General features: G+C 40.4%; 1 protein-coding gene, 1 long non-coding RNA gene and 1 other non-coding gene across 7 annotated transcripts in view; 2 read left to right on the top strand and 1 right to left on the bottom strand.

Moving 5' to 3' along the window:
- sh3pxd2aa (SH3 and PX domains 2Aa) overlaps positions 1-17,176 on the bottom strand; it is an 81,904-nt gene that overhangs the window by 16,659 nt on the left and 48,069 nt on the right. For all 5 annotated transcript variants that reach the window (XM_037254298.1, XM_037254306.1, XM_037254311.1 and 2 more), the window contains one exon: positions 12,158-12,286. In XM_037254298.1, coding sequence (XP_037110193.1) covers positions 12,158-12,286 — 129 coding nt within the window. The remainder of the gene's footprint in view (positions 1-12,157; positions 12,287-17,176) is intronic.
- trnae-cuc lies at positions 2,649-2,720 on the top strand. The gene has a single exon. It is a non-coding gene; the product is annotated as a tRNA-Glu (tRNA).
- LOC119124875 lies at positions 3,723-6,225 on the top strand. Its single transcript, XR_005098347.1, has 4 exons — positions 3,723-3,794; positions 4,506-4,610; positions 5,323-5,427; positions 6,139-6,225. It is a non-coding gene; the product is annotated as an uncharacterized LOC119124875 (long non-coding RNA).

Below are 17,176 nucleotides of genomic sequence, written 5' to 3'. Positions count from 1 at the left end.
GACGTTATTGGCGCATTTAAAAGCTTCAAATGGTCAGCGTCACTTCAGCTCACTTCATGCCAATATCAATAAGGACTTTGCAAAAGGGACTGAATTTCGCAAGCACAAGTTTGGAGACTTTGAAAAGTCAGGCAGAAAAATAGGTAGTTTTTCAAAAAAATTACGAAGCACTCAGAGACTGTCACACTTGCATTGTTTCAACTGGCTTGGAACATTGCACGGGCTAAAAAGCCATACAATGAAGTGGAGTTCGTTAAAATATGCCTCAGTGACGTTATTGAAATCTCGTCTCCTGAAAACGACAAACTAAAACGAATGGTCTGTCCCGCCACACATAGTAAGTGAAAAAACGTATGTTTTTGTTTGTGGAATTTGTTGAACTGAGAGTTTGTCTGTGTGAGACAATGCACACAATGTTCATTGTTGAAAATGTGGTCTTTGGTCTGTGGTTTTAGTACTGTAGGAGTCAATTTGTCATTATCATGTTGGTGCGTGACATAATAATGTCACACAATAAATTTGGCTGAGCAGAGGGGGGTGTGTGTGTGTGTGTGTGTGTGTGTGTGTGTGTGAGCGAGAGAGAGCGAGAAAGAGTGCGAGAAAGAGCGAGAGAGAGAGCGAGAGAGAGAGAACGCTCAACCGTAGCGTGCCGCCGACCGCCCAACTGCACCGCGCTGGTCGCATTATTGTGACAGAGCCGTCGCTGAAATTTAGAAAATAGTTTTAAAGTTCTGATGTACTTTTTAAAATTTAAGTGGACCTCAGTGCGCAGGGAGCTTAATTTGGTGCGGTCGCGCAACCGCAGCGCGCCGGGCGCTCACTGTCGCATTGCTTAAAGAGCGCCTTTGTGTTTTAGGATGGCTTTACTGCTCCCACTTGCTTTCTTTGGAGGTATGATTAGGGGTTAATACAATCCTCAAAGTAACGAAATTACAATAACGAACGGAGTCAGTCGGCATCCGGGCCGCGCGGTCGGGTTTTCTCGGGTCCTTTCGGCTCATCTCGCGAGGTTCAACCTCCGAATTTTGTTGGACAACCGAAGCAAAAAAATCTCGAATTTTTTTGTTCGAATTCCGATTTGTTCGAGAACCGGGACGTTCGAAAACCGAGGTTTGACTGTACTCCCAGACTTCCCTGCCACTTGTGCGCTGTACAGAAAGCCAATTATGGGACTAAATTGGAATAGCTGGTCTCTGGACACTGGAAAAACTGGTTTCAGATACCCAGCAATTGACACATTAGCAATTTAAAAAATATATATATATAATAATAATAATTCAAAACTTCTGGCTCCCACACCAGCATATGCCTGCCATGGTCTGGACATTGTGGTTCCATGGTGTAATGGTTAGCACACTGGACTCTGAATCCACTAATCCGAGTTCAAGTCTCAGTGGAACCTCAACCTTTTTGGCATTTACCTATTCTATACTGCTTGTGAGCTGCTCTATAAAACCATATACGTAACTTCCATGAAATAATGGCATGAGGTCCATAGTGTAGTGGTAAGTGCTCTGGACTCTCACCCCAGCGACCCGAGTTCTAGTCTCAGTGGAACCTTAACTATTTTGGCATTTGCCTATTCCTATACATGCTTGTGAGCTGCTCCATAAAACCATATACGTAACTTCCATTAAACAATGGCGTGGTTTCCATGCTGTAGTGGTTAGTGCTGTGGACTCTCACCCCAGCGACCTGAGTTCAAGTCTCCGTGGGACCTCAACTTTTTTGGCATTTACCTATTCCCATGTATCCCATTTGCTTGTGAGCTGCTCCATAAAACCATATAGGTAACTTCCATGTATTAATGGTGTGGGTTCCATAGTGTAGTAGTTAGTGCTGTGGACTCTCAACCCAGTGTCCTGAGTTCAAGTCTCAGTGGAACCTTAACCATTTTGGCATTTGCCTATTCCTATCTATACTTGCTTGTGAGCTGATCCATAAAACCATATAGGTAACTTCCATGAAGTGGTAGTGTTGGTTCCATACTGTAGTGGTTAGTGCTCTGTACTCTCACCCCGGCGACCTGAGTTTAAGTCTCAGTGGAACCTCAACTATTTTGGCATTTACCTATTCCTATCTATACTGGCTTGTGAGCTGCTCCATAAAACCATATACGTAACTTCCATGAAATAATGTTGTGCGTTCCATAGTGTAGTGGTTATTGCTCTGGATTCCCACCCCAGTGACCGGAGTTCAAGTCTCGGTGGAACCTCAACTATTTTGGCATTTACCTATTCCTATGTATATCTACTATTTGCTTGTGACCTGGTCCATAAAACCATATACGTAACTTCCATGAAGTAACGCCGTGGGTTCCATACTGTAGTGGTTTGTGCTGTGGACTCTCACCCCAGCGACCTGAGTTCAAGTCTCAGTGGAACTTCAACTATTTTGGCATTTACCTATTCCTATCTATACTATTTGCTTGTGAGCTGCTCTATAAAACCATATAGGTAACTTCCATGGATTAATGGTGTGGGTTCTATACTGTAGTGGTTAGTGCTCTGGACTCTCACCCCAGCGACCAGAGTTCAAGTCTCAGTGGAACCTCAAGTATTTTGGCATTTACCTATTCCTATCTATACTATTTACTTGTGAGCTGCTCCATAAAACCATATAGGTAAATTCCATGGATTAATGGTGTGGGTTCCATAGTGTAGTGGTGAATACTCTGGTCTCTCACCCCAGTGACCTGAGTTCAAGTCTCAGTGGAACCTGAACTATTTTGACATTTACCTATTCCTATCTATGCTATTTGCTTGTGAGCTGCTCCATAAAACCATATAGGTAAATTCCATGGATTAGTGGTGTGGGTTCTATACTGTAGTGGTTAGTGCTCTGGACTCTCACCCCAGTGACCAGAGTTCAAGTCTCAGTGGAACCTCAAGTATTTTGGCATTTACCTATTCCTATCTATACTATTTACTTGTGAGCTGCTCCATAAAACCATGTAGGTAACATGGTGTAGTGGTTAGTGCTCTGTACTCTCACCCCAGCGACCTGAGTTCAAATCCCAGTGGGACCAAAAATATCTCATCCTTGAAAAATTTGCCACAGATAAAACCTTAGACCTGGGGCTGGAGTTAGGGCTAGGGTTAGGGTAAGAGTTAGGATTAGGGTAAGAGCTAGGGTTAGGAATAGGGTAAGAGGTAGGGTTAAGGTTAGAGCTTGGGCTAGGGTTAGGAATAGGGTAAGAGGTAGGGTTAGGGTTAGAGCTAGGGTTAGGAATAGGGTAAGAGGTAGGGTTAAGGTTAGAGCTAGGGCTAGGGTTAGGAATAGGGTAACAGGTAGGGTTAGGAATAGGGTAAGAGGTAGGGCGAAGGTTAGGGCTAGGGTTAGGACTCTCACCCCAGCGACCTGAGTTCAAGTCTCAGTAGAACCTCAACTATTTTGGCATTTAGTACCTATTCCTATCTATTTGCTTGTGAGCTCCTCCATAAAACCATATACGTAACTTCCATAAGCGAGGGTTCCATAGTGTAGTGATTAGTGATGAGTTAGACTCTCAACCCTAACCCTAGCTCTAACCTTAACCCTAGCTCTAAACCTACCTCTAACCCTAACCCTAGCTCTAACCCTTGCTCTAACCGTTGCTCTAACCCTTGCTCTAACCCTAACCCTAACCCTAGCTCTTACCCTAACCCTAGCTCTAAACCTAACCCTAGTTCTAACCCTAACCCTAGCTTTAACCCTAACCCTAGCTCTTACCCTAACCCTAGCCCTAACCCTAACCCAGAAGTTTGCAGAACTCTTACCCTGATGATAGCATCAAACAAGATGCCAGCCTACAGGTAACATTCAGTTAGACTTTGTTGTAAGAAATAAACCTTGTAGACCTTTTCTTGTTCCCTTAGTTTACACCTTTTAGTTGGAAAGCTGTTCTTTAGTCAGAAGGTACCTTAAACAGCATTCAGCCAACCATTGGATCAGACGGTTTTAGTGGTTCTCCTCATGGAGCCCGTACGAACCAGTGGCACACACACCTATAGATGGATTGTTGAAACGTGCGTCCATGAGGTCCAACCAAGCCAATCATTCACACACACATAATAACAGATTTCTGAAATATGGCTACTTGTGGGGCCCTCCATATGGATCTAAGGTTGTCTTGGTTTTTCCAAGCAAGCCAATCATTCACACGCATATAACAGATTTCTGAAATATGGCTACTTGTGGGGCCCGTATGGATCGAAGGTTGTCTTATGTTTTTAGATCATAGTTTTCGTTACGGACATTATGAAGGCTGATTATATTACAGCTATAGTTCCACACATCCTCAACAGCTAAACGGCTAAAGTGTCATGCTGAATGATGCTCCACTACATCCATAAAGTTGCTGTTATAGGACCTGATGAGACATCCAGAACTGACTGGAACACTTTAGTTAGAAGGGCTTGTTTGGTTTTGGGACTAACTTCACATGATTTAACTATACAGGTCTTGAGTCTGTCATTTGTGGTGTCTGTATGATGTTGGTAAGTTATTTGTGGTTTTAATTCCAGGTGACAGGCTCTCAGGCTGCTGTTGATGGTGGGCTGCTTGAACCAGCCAGAAGTTTGCAGAACTCTTACCCTGATGATAGCATCAAACAAGATGCCAGCCTACAGGTAACATTCAGTTAGACTTTGTTGTATGAAATAAACCTTGTAGACCTTTTCTTGTTCCTTTAGTTTACAGCTTTTAGTTGGAAAGCTGTTCTTTAGTCAGAAGGTACCTTAAACAGCATTCACCCAACCATTGGATCACACGGTTTTAGTGGTTCTCCTCATGGAGCCCGTACGAACCAGTGGTACACACACCTATAGATGAATTGTTGAAACGTGCGTCCATGGGGCTCCAACCAAGCCAATCATTCACACACACATAACAGATTTCTGAAATATGGCTACTTGTGGGGCCCTCCGTATGGATCTAAGGTTGTCTTGGTTTTTCCAACCAAGCCAATCATTCACACACACATAACAGATTTCTGAAATATGGCTACTTGTGGGGCCCTCCGTATGGATCGAAGGTTGTCTTATGTTTTTAGACCATACTTTTGGTTATGGACATTATAGAGGCTGATTATATTACAGCTATAGTTCCACACATCCTCAACAGCTAAACGGCTAAAGTGTCATGCTGAATGATGCTCCACTACATCCATAAAGTTGCTGTTATAGGACCTGATGAGACATCCAGAACTGACTGGAACACTTGAGTTAGAAGGGCTTGTTTGGTTTTGGGACTAACTTCACATGATCTAACTATACAGGTCTTGAGTCTGTCATTTGTGGTGTCTGTATGATGTTGGTAAGTTATTTGTGGTTTTAATTCCAGGTGACAGGCTCTCAGGCTGCTGTTGATGGTGGGCTGCTTGAACCAGCCAGAAGTTTGCAGAACTCTTACCCTGATGATAGCATCAAACAAGATGCCAGCCTACAGGTAACATTCAGTTAGACTTTGTTGTAAGAAATAAACCTTGTAGACCTTTTCTTGTTCCCTTAGTTTACAGCTTTTAGTTGGAAAGCTGTTCTTTAGTCAGAAGGTACCTTAAACAGCATTCAGCCAACCATTGGATCACACGGTTTTAGTGGTTCTCCTCATGGAGCCCGTACGAACCAGTGGCACACACACCTATAGATGGATTGTTGAAACGTGCGTCCATGGGGCTCCAACCAAGCCAATCATTCACACACACATAATAACAGATTTCTGAAATATGGCTACTTGTGGGGCCCTCCGTATGGATCGTTGTCTTGGTTTTTCCAACCAAGCCAATCATTCACACACACATAACAGATTTCTGAAATATGGCTACTTGTGGGGCCCTCCGTATGGATCGAAGGTTGTCTTATGTTTTTAGATCATACTTTTGGTTATGGACATTATAGAGGCTGATTATACTACAGCTATAGTTCCACACATCCTCAACAGCTAAACGGCTAAAGTGTCATGCTGAATGATGCTCCACTACATCCATAAAGTTGCTGTTATAGGACCTGATGAGACATCCAGAACTGACTGGAACACTTTAGTGAGAAGGGCTTGTTTGGTTTTGGGGACTAACTTCACATAATTTAACTATACAGGTCCTGAGATGTCATTTATGTTGTCTGTATGATGTTGGTAAGTTATTTGTGGTTTTAATTCCAGGTGACAGGCTCTCAGGCTCTTGTTGATGGTGCGCTGCTTGAACCAGCCAGAACTTTGCAGGACTCTTACCCTGATGATAGCATCAAACAGGATGCCAGCCTACAGGTAACATTCAGTTAGACTTTGTTGTAAGAAATAAACCTTGTAGAGCTTTTCTTGTTCTCTTAGTTTACAGCTTTTAGTTGGAAAGCTGTTCTTTAGTCAGAAGGTACCTTAAACAGCATTCAGCCAACCATTGGCTCACATGGTTTTAGTGGTTCTCCTCATGGAGCCTCAACAAACCAGTGGCACACACACCTATAGATGGATTGTTGAAACATGCGTCCATGTGTCGTTCAACTCAGAAAAAAATGGCCAAAAAGAAAGGTGAGTTTGTAAAACTGCAGTTTAAGTACTCGTTTTCAATATTGATTTTTATTTTTTTTAATTCCACCACTTTTAAATATTACAAGTCCATTACATTTATATCTGCTCCTGTCTAGTATTTACCAAAATCCAAATTTGGTTCCAACAAGATTGGTTCTACAGGACATTATTGTAATAAATAACTCCTTATGAGCACAAGTGTAGATAGTTTTTTTTTCTCTTTAGTTTGCTGTTAGAAACTGTACCCTTGATCAGTGTGTTTGCTGTCCTAATAAGATAAGTTTAACATGTTTTTTTCTGTATTTAAAAATCATCATTTCAGATGGGCTGATGCCAGAAGTCATAGAAGTGACCTCTTGTACCTTCACATCTCGTGGCCCAAGTAATGAAAAGTCTGCCAAAAAGAGAGGTGAGTTTGGAGTAATCCTTTTCAATATATAACTTTATCACGGTTGCTTTTAAATTGTCCAATTGTTACTGCTGTATCAGTATCTAATTATCCTCACATATGCTGCTTACTAAGATTTAGATGACCCAAGCAAGATATATTAAACACCACTTGACTTTTTTTCTTAGACATGTAAGGTCTAAACTTTTGAATTTTGTGATAAAATTAGAAAAAATTAGAATTTTTTTTTTATATTTTATATAAAAAAATTATAAAATAGAATTAACCCATCCTTTCTCATGTGAGTTACAGGTCATTGCTAAACTTGATTATATGTGAGATGTTTGTTTACATCTATTTTTAAATAGGGGTAATGTACATGACACATCTACCTCAAAAGAGAGAAAAAAAATTGCACTAGATTAACCTATTAGTGAATATGCAAATTCATACATTGACACACCAAGGCAGATACTATTCTTATACAGCTTGCATTTGTTTTTTTTACACACTATATATTTCCAAATTTATTTATATCATCTTTGTGTAGCACGTTATCAAAGCAAATTCCCCATACATGTAAAACACTGTCTGAAAAAAGTTTTTTTCTGATTTTTATTTTTTATTTTCCCTGATTTTGCAACAACTTGTATCTGTTCTTAATGGTTTTGTCAGAGAAATGGTGCATCCCAATGTGCTGCCTGTGCAACCTCTGTAGGGGCCAGGAATTGCTTCATCTACCAGCAGTGACACTCTGGTCAAATGCAAAACTGCTTAAAAGTAGTCAAGAAAATGAGAGACCTCTTTCCCCCACCTCCAAAACTGGGGCCATTCTAATATTGCCCTTTTGTGCATCTATTTTTAATTTTGTTAATATAAAAATAGCTGACACTGAAGACCACCTAGCAACTTAAATGACCGGATTAATATCCCAGATAATAACTGATTTACTTATGTCTATTGTGGGCTCATCACCGTTGACAAAGATAGTTGACTTTTTAAAATATCTCATTTAAATTATTTTGTCGGACTATTGTACATAAAGTGAATGTATTCTTTATGCAGTCTTGTTCTAATTAAGTTGTCAACTAAAAAGTGCTCTTCTTATGCCCTTAGGTAAAGAAAAAGTTGTGAAAAGAAGCTGGACCCCAGAGGAATGTGCTGCAGTAAATAAACATTTAAGGAAGTATATATTGACAAATCAGGTTCCTGGTAAGTTTGACTGCGAGAGATGCATTGCTGCAGAACCACAAGCACTGAATAACAGAGACTGGAAAGCTGTTAAGTACTTTGTCAAAAATAGAATAACCACCATGAGGAGAAAATATGAGTGAAAGAGCTTCCCTTAACAGAGGTAGAAACACATGGCTGGTCCTGTTTCACCATTTGTTCACTATTTGTCATGTGTGTATAGGTGGACCTCTTAAGGTTGAAATATTAAAAGCGAGCCCCATAACTGACTAAAAATCTCATGTGTGTAAAGGTGGACCCCGCAAAGCCTGAAGGTTAGAAACAGGCCCCACATGTGACTGAAAAACTGACATGTAAAATAAAGTTTTGAATTGTGTTTATTGAAAGTGATTTTTAGTAACAAGATTTTTTTTGCGATTGGCTGGCAACCGGTTCAGGGTGTCCCCCGCCTACTGCCCGATGACGGCTGGGATAGGCTCCAGCACGCCCGCGACCCCCGTGGGGACTAAGCGGTACAGAAAATGGATGGATGGATGGATGGAAGATTTTTTTTGGGACTTGCCTGATTTTTTTCATAGTTCTTGGACCACTAGAAAGGGTGGACCCCACAACTCAGTAAAGTACTTTGGGTCCTGCAGAGGGAGGTTAACAAGGATGTGTGTGTGCGTGTGCGTGCGTGCGTGTGTGTGGGGGGTTGTTCATGTGTGCTCATGTGTATGATGTGGCTCGTTGCGATGACACAGTAAAAAATGTGGCTCTTAGTCTCTGACTGGTTGGCCACCCCTGTGCTAGACCTTGCAGTAGTGCAGCCTCCAGAGAGAAAAATATAGAAAATGTGAGTCAATGGGAGAATACACGCAGTGACAGATTGTTCAGGGAACGACCTGACCTCTAGTGAATTGCATAGGTCAAACCAGGAGCAACGCTTTTTGGTCAGCAGTGGATTCCTCTGAGTTGCCCTCCAATGACATCCATTCTTGCTTAATGTTTCACATATCGCAGATTTGTCAACAGAGATGTTAGCATGCGCCAGAGATTTCGGTAAAGCCCGTATTCCACTGAGGGGCTAATGTTTAAAGTGTTCTTGAAAGTAGGACATTCGTGTTCTCATCTGGGATCGTTCAAAGTTGCAAACATTCTGAAGACGTTCAACAATTTTAATGTTTTCCCTCGACGCAAGGAAATCTTGAACATTTAAGTCATCATCTGATGAATATTTTTTTCTTCATCTCATTGAGCATTACGCTCTTGCTAGTTCTAAAATCGCTTTCTTGTACGTTTTTACATCTTTGTGATCTTGTGAAACTATCAGTCACGGTCTGCGTGTTGTCCAATTGAAGTAAGCATAAACAAAGAACACAGGGAATACCTGAATGTTGTTCTTGTCCATTAGCATAAACCAAGAATGCATCAGTTGTTGACTTGTGAAAACTAGGCTGGGGAAATATCCCAAGATGTATTTCATGCTATTATTAAAAATGGCTGAGGAGAGGTCTCAATTTTACATTTTCTTCCCCCATTTTGTTAATGGCGGGGTTCAGAGCCGTTTCAATTACTATATAGCGACGAGTATTCTGAGGACAACATTTAAAGGACCGTACTTGCCTAGTTCACAGGACTCTTCATTCCGAAGCAACAGCTGCTGAATGTTCTTACCTGTTAGCAGAGTGGTACTACGCAGCAGTAGAATTGCATCCAATAATTTACAGGATCAACAAACTGATCAAATATTGCTATAATGACAGAGGAATAGCTACACACAACCTGCCTTGTCTGACAGTGTGGAAGAAGTAAGAAGACCTTTAATACAAAGCATAGAAAAACACTGTTATGAAACAAAGATATATGCAATACAGTAACAAGTTATAACACAGTAACAAATTAGTGATCAGTAGACCTCATAAAGTGCTGCAGCACATACACATTTGTTTGATTATATTTCTATCACAATAAACTATTAGTGTAACAGCAACAACATATTCCAACAATTATTGAGACGCTGCCAGTCTAACAGCACAGTACAGGATCATGGTGTATGTGTCACTCTATGATGGATAAAATTGTCATTAGCACACAGTTGTCTGCGCATTAATAGATATAACAATGTGCTGATAAAGCTTCGCTTTCTGCCACTCAACAACAATGAATCTATTAAAGCAACAGCAATCGGGTTGAGCCTCAAGTGGTTAGCAATCTCCACTCAACTGTATTTATGGAGCCCTTTAAAACATCCACCATTGCATACAAAGTGCTGTACATGAAGCAATTAATAAAAATAATTAATAACTCAGGCAGTAAAAAGCACAAAACGGTAAAACCAAAACCAATTCTCATTCTGAGTGAAAAGCCCCAAAATAAAAATGTTCAAATGTAAAAAGGATGATTTATTTTTGAGCGCTCAGTGCTTAGTTTCAAGTGCTCCAATGTGACACAAAGGTGCAGACCGCGACATTGGGGTGAGTGAACTATATTTATCCAAAGCACACGGCAGGAATGTTTGATGTTCATTTTTGGGCCTCATGTCACACTTCTGGCGCATCCTTTCCAAGAACACACCATTTTTTTCATCAAGAGTGAGTTAAATGGGACAACCTCTCTCCAGGACACATCTCGCCACACTCAGGATGATTCATAAATCTTTTTTTGTACAGCAGCTCATAAAATGTGCAATAAAGTTCACACGCTCAGAAGAGCCACACAATCAGACTTTCTTTCCAACTCACAGCTTTAGGTTCATTTTCCCACTATGTTTTAAGTGCTTGTTTTCAATGTGGACTGAGGTATCTGGGACTTTTTTGTCACAAAACAAGATTGAGCTGTTCATCTTAACCCGTGACATTTGATGCTAATCTGCATTGAACCAAGCAGTAAAAATATGGATTTGGATAAAATCAGGATGAAGAAAGAAATATGATGTTGAATTCATTCTTTAGAAGCAGTAAAAATATGGATTTGGATAAAAATCAGGATGAAGAAAGAAATATGATGCCTACATGAAGTCATTCTTTAGAATACATTAACTTCTCCAGCAAAGCCACATTTCTGCAGCAATTTCCATGTGCAGCTGCTTTACTCTGTCAAGCTTCCTTTTGCTCATGTGACACAAACAAGAGAAACATTGGAGACTGGTTCAATGATCTTCAAACATCACTGTCTGAGACTTAGAATCATAGAAACTATTGCCTATAGATAAAGGCAGAGTTGCTACATCATTACTAAACGAAATGTACATATTATATATTATATATATTATGTAACAAAATATGCAACAGGTGTTATCTCACAGTGTCAGGCACAATCTCTGTCAGTGAACCAATCAATATGAATCCATCATGAAAAGATGGGAAAAATTCTCTGACAAGCTCTGTATTCTGTCTCACAGTCAGTGTGACAACCTGAGGTGATCGCACAATGGTGACACAATCGTACCATGTTTAGAGCCTGAAATTCAATTTAATAGACTTTTCATTTTGGGTCATGCAGTGTGGCTTTTGATCAAAACTGTAAAAACACACAGCATAGAACAGCAAGTTGATACGGTATATGAGCCACATAGCTGACATATCCCTACTTCCTCTTACACAGAGCAATGTCTGTTGGTTTTTTCCAGCATAATTCTTGGTAGAACTACAGCATTTTTGGCAGGAAAATAAGACAGCAGCAGTTGTCTGGAAATATTTAGCAGTTGAGTCAATGGAGTAAGTTAAAGACACAAGCAAGCCCACAACATTCATCTAACTACAGCACAGAAAGTTTTGTTTCACTCTGGTGGAGTCAATATCAGTGCACCGCACTTGAGGGATCTCATAAGAAAGCTGACTACACTGCAACTGAAAAAGAAGTATCACAAGCATTCACACCTTTCCTTTCCAACTTGATAAGTGTAGAAGCTGAGTGTATAACTGCATGCACAGGCAGATCACCACATACACAACATACAACAAATCTTGATTTAGACTAACTTCTGTACAGATTGAAATTAGGGTTACTTAAAACTAGTAATGGATATTGGAATTCTCAAAATGCAAAACGCAAACACGGTATGTATAAATAGAATAAAATCAAGGTACTCACCACTTTCGCTCTTCTCAATCACATCCACTGTCTCACCGGCCTTGAGGCTGATCTCAGAGTTCTCCTGTCTCTCGTAGTTGGCCACGGCCACATACTGCTCCAGTACCATAGGCTCCAAGCTGTCAATCCCTGAGTAGAAGAAACACGCCGTCAACCACCTGCCTGCTTTGACAGTCCGTGCAAATCCGCTGCTTCCAACTGCAATCCTGCCTCTGTGCACCCAGTTTGTTGCCATCAGCCGACCCCTGCACTCTGTCACCACGTTTCCTCCCTGGCCGAACGCAACATGAGCTGTCACGACTGCATAGTTCCAAACCTGTAGCCATATGGCTGACGCGACCCCCGGCCGAATGCGAAGCACTGAGGTGCATCGAAAGGGATCAAAACAACGAGAGCCATCTCAGCGAGGATTTTACGAGAAGTTTCATCTTGCGCCTAAATTGAATTTATGACCTGAACCAAACTGCAGGTCAATCTACAAAAAAAAAAAAAAAAGGAACGCCGCAAAACAATTTGAGGGGAACGCTGGAAAATCAACAGTGTGACTGAGAGGAAAAAGCCTCCCTTTTATGCTGTAAGGAGCCAGTCCTGGACAGAGAAGGGGGGTGAAAACACCAATCATGTTAGTCGACAATGCTGGCCTTAAATAGAAACATATGAGACTACTGCAGGAGAGGGGGACAGGAAAAGAATCTGGATATGAGTTTATGGGAAACAAAACAAACACTTAGTTTTGTTTCAGTTTTAGACTTTTATTCCTTCTCTCTGATTTTTAACCTCTTCACTGGAAATGAACAGCATGTATATATATAATGCGTGTAAGCCACTCAAATGTGTCAATGAAGAGTCAAATAAATTTGAGAAATTTTTGGAAAACAACATTCAAATCGATGAGCTGTTTTTTAAGCAACATTGTTTTCGTGGGTCTGTTGGAGTTATGACAGTTATATTAAGAAAGCAAAGTTTGTTTTCAATGGGTTCAAAAGATTGCAAGACTTCAGAAATTGAAACCATGCAACTCAGACAGAGTAATTTTGCACATATGTAAAGTGATAGTGAAAGATATGGAGTAACAGAGAAGAGATCAGAGGAACTGGAGTAGATTTTGTATTCAGAGCAGTATTTCTGGAAAATTGGGTATACTGGTACATTCACCTCATCAATGTAAATATTCATATTCCAAAGATACCACAAAATCATTCTGTGCTCACCAAGTGCATTACATTAAAACTGTTTGGCGGTAATTAATCAATTGTATTGATACTAAGAAATAACACATTGGCTTCATGTATGGTAGACAGAAAACAAAAGCATGTGCAACTTGCCTCTGCACGTCTCAAACAATCTAAGTGTTGTGATTATGGGTAAAGTTGAAATGCTGAGAGCGTTGCTGAAAATGCAATCAACTTGGGCCATTGAGGACATATTTACAGCTTTTGAAATAACAAGAGCGTGTAAGAATAAACTGTGATGGACAAAAGAGGAGGATGAGTAACAACCTCAACAAGCCTAGTGGACTCTATTTTCAAGCCTCACATTGTGTTACAAAGAGCAGATTTGTTCATTTGTTTATTAGCTCTCCAGGTATTATTAAAATTATTCTGAAAATATTTTCCTCATGGAAACTTCAAAACCATTAGTATTTCACTGTTGGGAACAGGAATTCTTAAACCTTTTGGGTCCGGGGACCCCTTAGAGTGGAGACATTTTACCAAGGACATGCCCATAACACCAATTACATCCACAACTGTTTACCATGGGGAAAAATATGGCCAAACTAGTAAAAAAAAAAAAAAAACTGACATAACAATGGTGCTGTTGGGCAGAATGTTCTAAAACCATCACTTTTCAGGATATCCAAAAGAATTACATGTTTCTTGCTCCATTTATATTGCGTCATCAAAGATAGCAAGTGATTTTCAGCATTTAAAATTGGGCACTAATTTCTAGACTGACCAATAAAATTTATGTTTCCCCCTATGTATTTTCAATAAAAGAACATCGGGAAAATATTTGTATTTAATGACAACGATTAATTTGATCAGATTCACTAACAATAAGCAATAGGAATCAGCAAAACTCAGGTGTTCATTTCACACCGGTCGACTTTTTGGCTAAAAGGTACTGAATTTATTTCAATCCACTGAGTCATTTTGCATTGTATCATTTTTAAGCAACCATTATCTTTTAAATAAATCGGTAACCGCGAATAATGATCCCAATTGAATCGTTGATGAAATAAATTATTATACTCCGAGTTTATTCCCAAAAATCCAGGTAAAAGTAATTCACAAAACTGTGGCCAGTTGGACAGCTTGTCAAGTTTCACATTTCACCTAAAAGGCTTCTTTATCATATCTAATACCCTATAAGGACCCATTCACACCTTGAAAGGCCCTTTTTTTTTTCAGTCAGGTAAATGGACTCTCATTTACTCCATTAGCCACTTGGACATATTTAGGAGATGGCTAGAAGCTAAGTTTAAACAACAACCTTGAAAACTCATTTTGCTTTCCATTTTACGTACAGAGAACAATCAAAACAATTTACAGTAACACGTGGTTTACAATTGTTCCTAGTGTAACATAGCTCTCCTGAACGGAGTATCATAGTAAATGTCCACTTTGCTAGGGAAGTTTCATTAGCACAAATGCACTTGTCTTTCCACACTACAAAATATAAGATGAGCAGGTGTAAATACAATATTTAGGGTCACTGAAACTTTCTTTTGTTGAGCCTCCTTGCAGAAAAACGTCTAGAATATTGAGTAGATAGCCATTGTGGTAAAACATTTTAACTGACCAAAACACAAAGGGGGAAAAATGTGTACAAGAAATGCTGGATGAACTATAGCTTCTTCCCACATTCCAAAATGCACGTTAACTGAAGACTAATTTGTTCATAGGTGTAAATGCAATTGTAAATGTTTGCCTATATGTGCCCTGAAATTGGATGATGAGCACTCCAAGAATATTTACACTGCCTTGAGGCTTAAGTCAGCTGGGACAGCTCACCCGCAACCCTAATGAGGACAAGCAGTATAGAAATGGATGGAAGGTGTACCCTGAACTGTGTGAACTGAGCAGGAAAGCTTGAGCAGTTGTTCAAACTATAACCTTAAATGCATTAACAGGAAAGGAAGATGTTTCTTATATATGTGAAAATGAAAATGTTTGGTATGTTTGAGAAGCCGGAAGGTCGGTCCTGACAATGTGTGGGACAAAGAAAATATCATGAATGCAGACATTTCCCAGTATTATTATTGTAGCTCAACAGTTAACGATGAAGACTGATATTTATTGTGACAGGTAGAGAATACCAATGAGGGATTGCAACTATAAAGTCCCTTCCTACTGAGTGGAGATTTGTCAGTAGGCAAAGTAAAGTCGGTTAAAAAAAAAGGGGTGGGTGGCGTAAGATTAAAAAGCAGATCTACGTGCAAAGAGGATTCAAAGACAAACACATCTTTGAAACAAACCCAGGACAGCAAATTTCACACGTTATGACACACTGATAGTTATTTGTACTAGAGTTAGGGTTTCGTTCAAAACAGTTGGCGGACCCAAAAGAAATGTATTCATATTTGGAATTACTGAATTTCATGTGCTGTTTCACAATGTGTAAGTATCAAGACACCTGACAAAGACAATTAATTGAGAATGGATGTCAGAGCTATACAGTGTGCACTCTTCTGGGAGGACTTTCTACAAAATGTGTGAACATGTCTGTGCATTTTTTTTCCCTTCAATCATCCACAAGGACATTTGCAGTGACAAAGGTCGCGGATGTTTGACGAGGGAGCCTGGCTCACAATTACAGTAATCCTTAAGAGGTTGAATGGGACTGGAGTCTCTACACCAGTGGTCACCAAACTACGGCCCGCGGGCCGGATACGGCCCACGGGACCGTTTAATCCGGCCCGCCAACCCTGAACAAATTGTATTATTAAACTTTTTTTTTTGGTCATTTTGCATGCAATGACTGCGTTTCCCCAGTAGATGGGGAAGCGCTCGCCTGCGCATTTACTACCGGAAGCCGTGTCAGAAAGCTCGGTGCACACTCACAAGTGCGTGTACGTACTCAGTAGTACGGACATGGCGCACTCGCGCTCTATTTGTATCAGTCCCGAATTTAGAGCGTGGGCTGTGACGACAGCATTCTTGTAATTCGCGCGCTGAGCTTTCAGATGCAGTTTTGCGCTAAAGCCACCCACAAACCTTCCCCTGGAATCCTTCCATTAAAATGAGTCGCCCAAGGAAAAGCAAGGTGGACACAGTGCCGAGCGTTTAAAAGAGAGTGGCCAATTTGGCTCGACGTACGCGACGTGACGTTCAGCCACATGAACGTCAACATCAACCCGTCACAGATCGAGGTAAACGGACCAACACCTCGGATCTCGCCTAAGAATTGCCACAACAAATTTTACTCCAGACTATGACGCACTAGCAAACTTTAACAAAAAAGACAGCGGTGTCTACAAGCCTACTGGAACCTACAAAAGGATTATAAGGAAGGAACACAAGAACTTTAAGAGACTGCTCATATGTGTCAGAGAGATTCTGCTCTGACAACTGAGCTGAACTTTTATCTGTTAAGATTGTGCATGGCACAACAGAAAGTTAATGTTCCATGGCTTTTTTTTCTATGAGGAACCCAGAGAGAGTTATTTAGTTATTATTTATTTCCTGTTTTTTCTGTGAAGAACTCAGAGAGGGTTATTTAGTTATTATTTATTTCATTAATAGTGTTATTTGTTTCCTGACTTTTTTTCTGTAAAGAACCTGGAAAGGGTTATTAAATAACCGTTATTTGGTTATGTGTGGCTTTCTGGAAAACAATAATTTTTTTAAGCTCCCCTACGATCGTCACACTTTTTCTGTTACAAACTGACACCGGCCCCCCATCAGAGAAGGGAAAAGTTATGTGGCCCTCACAGGAAAAAGTTTGGGGACCCCTGCTCTACACCTTTGGGTCAAGTCAATTTGATTAACCCCGATATTGTAGAGGGTGTCTAGGAGT

This window comes from Syngnathus acus, chromosome 1 (assembly GCF_901709675.1).
Source record: "Syngnathus acus chromosome 1, fSynAcu1.2, whole genome shotgun sequence".
Taxonomy (NCBI): domain Eukaryota; kingdom Metazoa; phylum Chordata; class Actinopteri; order Syngnathiformes; family Syngnathidae; genus Syngnathus; species Syngnathus acus.
This window is presented reverse-complemented; position numbering and strand designations above follow the sequence as displayed.